The sequence below is a fragment of the Limulus polyphemus genome, unplaced genomic scaffold, assembly GCF_000517525.1.
Source record: "Limulus polyphemus unplaced genomic scaffold, Limulus_polyphemus-2.1.2 Scaffold3013, whole genome shotgun sequence".
Lineage (NCBI taxonomy): Eukaryota > Metazoa > Arthropoda > Merostomata > Xiphosura > Limulidae > Limulus > Limulus polyphemus.
Genome location: NW_013668623.1, coordinates 151754 through 156374, shown reverse-complemented (window position 1 = coordinate 156374; position 4621 = coordinate 151754). Strand labels below are relative to the sequence as shown.

Genomic DNA, 4621 nt, shown 5'->3' with positions numbered 1-4621 from the left:
TACAAGATTGAACTTGTTTATACTAAAAACTTCTTTTACATGTGGTTGTAAATACATTTGTATGGAAACACTTATAGTTCCAGATAGCGGAAAAGGAACATCAAACTCTACTTTTTTGGTTGTGTTATAAGGAAAAAATGTGTTATAGGAGTTTATGCAGATATTAGAAAACATTCGCTGATGTTCAGTAATTTTCATAAAATATTAGGTCACGCACTCTACAGTGGAACGGAGAGAAATTTTTATTAGTGATCGTTGTTAATCTTGGTCTGGAAATGTGTGCTTCAGAGTGCAATTTCAAGGAAATTTTTTTTTTCCCTTTCTTTCCAGAAAAGAAAAAAAGAAGTTAAGAATAATTGACTGTAAAATCCTTTCAACTGTAAAAAAGGGGCGTGTGAACGGGTTAAATTCGTGCCCCGGGTTGCATTAGTTACTTCACGCTCCAGAGGGCAGTTGTAATGAAATGTTTTTCGACACGTTAGAATGGAGTCGAATGAGCTGAGTAGGATGCGAATGAGGCAATATTTCATGCTAGGATTTGAAAAAGTGTGTTTCTTATAATGAAGTTTTGCAGCAGGAGATGCATATAGGACAGAGAAAGTGAGGCTGCTAGCAGGGCATCGCTTGAAATTTTGATGCCAGGTCATCTCCTCTTTCATCTAATACTTCTAGTACAGCCAACTGTACCTCTACAGTTTTGTATTGACCAACACGTCTCAATCTGTTTGAATTATTAGAGCCTTTTAAAAAGCCCTTATCATCAAAATTGAGTCAGTTCACGCTGAACTCGGTAGTTGAGTATTGGTACTGTCTTTTTCAAAATGATGGCTCCCTGTGAGATGCTTGACATAGGTACGTTACAATTCTACTTCCATTTATAACTTCAGACACACGTATTGCGAAATTTTATTGCTCAGTTTGGGATCTTGATTAATCTTTCTTGCAGTTCTGTGTGAAGGATGTCTTTCTGCAAAATGATAAACGCGGTGATTTTCCTTGTCTTCGCCATGCACTAACAAGTGAACCAGTTTTCTAGCATATAGTCCATATTAAGACTGATATATCATACGCTACACCAACCAACCTTATAGCATTGACCACTCGAATTCCTTTTACACCAAAACTTTGTGATTGATTTTAGTCTAGCTGGTCGGACCTTTGAGAAGACACCTCAATGGACTATACATGCGAGTCATGGCATGGCCTGGTGGTCAGAGCACTCGAATCGCAATCTGCGGGTCGCAAATTAGAATCTTGTCACCAAACACGCTCGCCCTTTCTGCTGTTGGAGTGTTACAGTGTGATGGTCAGTCCCACTTTTCTATGGTAAAGAGCAGCCCAAGAGCTTCTCATTTCAATATGAGGAATAGCTTGCCCAGATAGCCCTCGGGTAGCTTTGCATAAAATTCAACAAACAAACAATACAAGACTCTTCTTCTTTAAGAGGGCGGATTAATATTTTTAACCTATTTTAACTTCTCTAATATATAAGGTTTACGTAAGTCTTAAAACCAATGCTCTACCTTACAAACTAGGCACCAGTCAGAATCTTGAACAGGGCATCTAGTAAGACTCATTTCAGCAAAAACAACACTATTTTAACATGCAGTTATGCACAGATTGTGCAGTAATAAAGCTCATTTGTGCAATGATAAAATTTTATCACTGAATAGTACCCCCCCCAAAAAAAAATCAACACTGCTCAGTTCACGCAAATGACTTTAAATCAATTACTACTAAGAAAATAGAGAAATCGTGAATATAACTGTACAACTCTAAAATAGATTAAAATGTTAGATACCTAGTGACTGAAAACTGTCACCAATTTCGTCAAAATAAAGTATAAATTAAGAATTTTTACCATACCATTCCCTTCATTTTACCGACTAGGCCCTCACAGTGATAAGTTATAATTTCTACTATACCATTCCCCTTCATTTTACCGACTAGGCCCCCACAGTGATAATTATAATTTCTACTATACCATTCCCCTTCATTTTACCGACTAGGCCCTCACAGTGATAAGTTATAATTTCTACATACTATCCCCTTCATTTTACCGACTAGGCCCCCACAGTGATAAGTTATAATTTCTACTATACCATTCCCCTTTATTTCACCGACTAGGCCCCCCCAGAGTGATAAGTTATAATTTCTACATACCATCCCCTTCATTTCACCGACTAGACCCCACAGTGATAAGTTATAATTTCTACTATACCATTCCCCTTCATTTCACCGAATAGGCCCCCACAACGATAAGTTTTCCTTAGAATAGCCGCTCTTTATTGGTACATATTTTTAAGACTTATTTTTTGTTCCGGACCTAACTGGAATCACTTAATTTGGTTTAAATTTCACACAAAGCTACACGAGGACTATCTTCGCCAGCCGTTCCTAATTTAGCAGTGAAAGACTAGAGGGAAGGAAGCTAGCTAGTCATCACCACCCACCGCCAACTCTTGGGCTACTCTGTTATCAACGATTAGTGGGATTGACCGTCAAATTATAACGCCCCACGAGGCTGAAAGGGCGAGCAAGTTTGGCGGGACGGGGATTCGAACCCGCGACCCCTCAGATTACGAGTCGAGCTCCCTCTAACCGCCTGGTCATGAATCATTTATCCAAGAACGTCAAGGATCTACAAGCAATTTGATGCGTAGAAAGTAAAGTAAAATATCTGATGTTTTTAATGGATTCTCACAGTAATTCTATTTAGGGTTAATTCACAGGTATAAGAATTGTAACAGTATAATAAACTCTGAACTCCCGAGTTAACTTCTCACAATTTAACTAAGGTACTAAAAGTTTTGAGGCGGCTTGACTGGGTAATGAAAAAAAAAACTTTGTTATAAATGTACGACGTTTCGACAAGATTTTGTCATCTTCAGGTTTTTCATTATCCAGTCCCTCGTTATCAAGTTTTAACCAAGTGGCATAGCGGTATGTCTGCGGACTTACAACGCTAGAATCCGGGTTTCGATACCCGTGGTGGGCAAAAGCACAGTTAGCCCATTGGTAGCTTTGTGCTTAACTTCAAACAAACAAAAACTAAGGTACTGCCTTGTCTTTTTAAAGTTGATCTATCAGAGCGAGTCGAAGAAAAGGAAAAAAATTAACTTAACGTATTTTTACGTTAATCTACAGACGAACCTATCGTCAAAATTAATATGTATGCACAATTTGAATACTTTGCGTTAATAAATGCCTGATAGCTTTCTGTCTGATTTATTTTTTACGTTAGATATAATAATTAATAATAATACGCAGTTGTTTGGTAAACAAACTGTAACCTTCTAATTTGAAGCAATATTTTTAATATACCTCCTCCAAGCGAAAATAACGCCTATTTTTGTTTGTTTTTTTTACTCTGAGTCCAGTAATTAGTTAATTAATTATTCATACAGCTCCATTGGGTATTTTAATAACTTAAAGATATTTCTTTACAAACACATATTTTGGCATTGAGCTGCCACCTACACTTTGGCAACGAAACTAAAAAGGGAAGGTTGGAATGCATTGGTTTTGAATGTCTCTCTAAGATACAATATTGATGTCGTACTTCCATTTGAATTAAGCAAAAAAAAAATCTAAATTGTTTATCTTCTCAGAAAATAACTCGTCTAAAAGTGTCCACGAATTAAAAATATATAAATAAATTTGAAAATATCGCAAAACAGGTACGCCGGTCTTAATAACAGCTTGAGTTATTTGCAAGTTTAATAACGTGTTTCTGTTTTTTTTTGTGTTATTTCAGGTATGAAATACAGCAAGTTCTCATGGTTGACTGATCACGTGATTATCATGGATAGTGACGCCACCTACAAAGTTGCGGAAAGGACAAAGGAAGCTTTACGTCAGGATACTGTCATGCAACAGGTATTGTGTTAAACTGAACTTTTCCATGGCTAGGATATCTTTAGACATTTCCTGTGCAGTTTTCAAGCTGCTTTTGTTTAAGATTGTTTTTAAATTCCAGTTTTAATCAATCTCTAACGTAAATCCTATTATTTAAGAATTATGTCTGTGTTACAAAAATTACCTTTGGGTCATAAAAACGTTAATAATGAGTTTCGGGTTGTTTATTAATTTACAAAATAATTACCGGGTTATCAAAATTAATACTTTGAACACGTGAGAGTGAGCTGAACAATCAACCACGCATGTGTTATAAAGTTTAAAGAACTTCTAGCCAGGAAATACGTCACGAAACTTTTTTTCGTTGCGTGAAGAGCAACGTTATACATCAAGTTTGCTGCTCGGAGTTTTTAATAAGGAAGGGAGTTGGTCAACACCACCCACCGCCAACTCTTGGGCTACTCTTTTTACAAACGAATAGTGGGATTAACTATTCCGTTATAACGTCCCCATGGCTAAAAGGGCAAGCACATTTGGTAATGGGATTCGAATCCGCGACCCACAGGTTGCGAGTCGAGTGTCCTAACAACCAGGTCATGCCATCCTATAAACCAGTTTAAAACTTTTTTTAAGATTGTCACGAAATATAAAACGGTTTTCTGTCTTGTGTCTTGTTAGTCATTCTCATCGAGTAAAATGTACATGAATTCGGAGAGAAGTAATCAAGAAAAGTACTCAAAATATTGTTCTTTAGTTTGTTTTG

General features: G+C 36.8%; 1 protein-coding gene across 1 annotated transcript in view; it reads left to right on the top strand.

Annotated features, from left to right (window-relative positions):
- The first annotated feature begins 3761 nt into the window (after window positions 1–3761).
- The window catches only part of LOC111088032, a 6373-nt gene continuing 5513 nt past the window's right edge, over window positions 3762–4621 (top strand). The window contains exon 1 of the mRNA XM_022396793.1: window positions 3762–3879. Coding sequence (XP_022252501.1) covers window positions 3805–3879 — 75 coding nt within the window. The 5' untranslated portion in view covers window positions 3762–3804. The remainder of the gene's footprint in view (window positions 3880–4621) is intronic.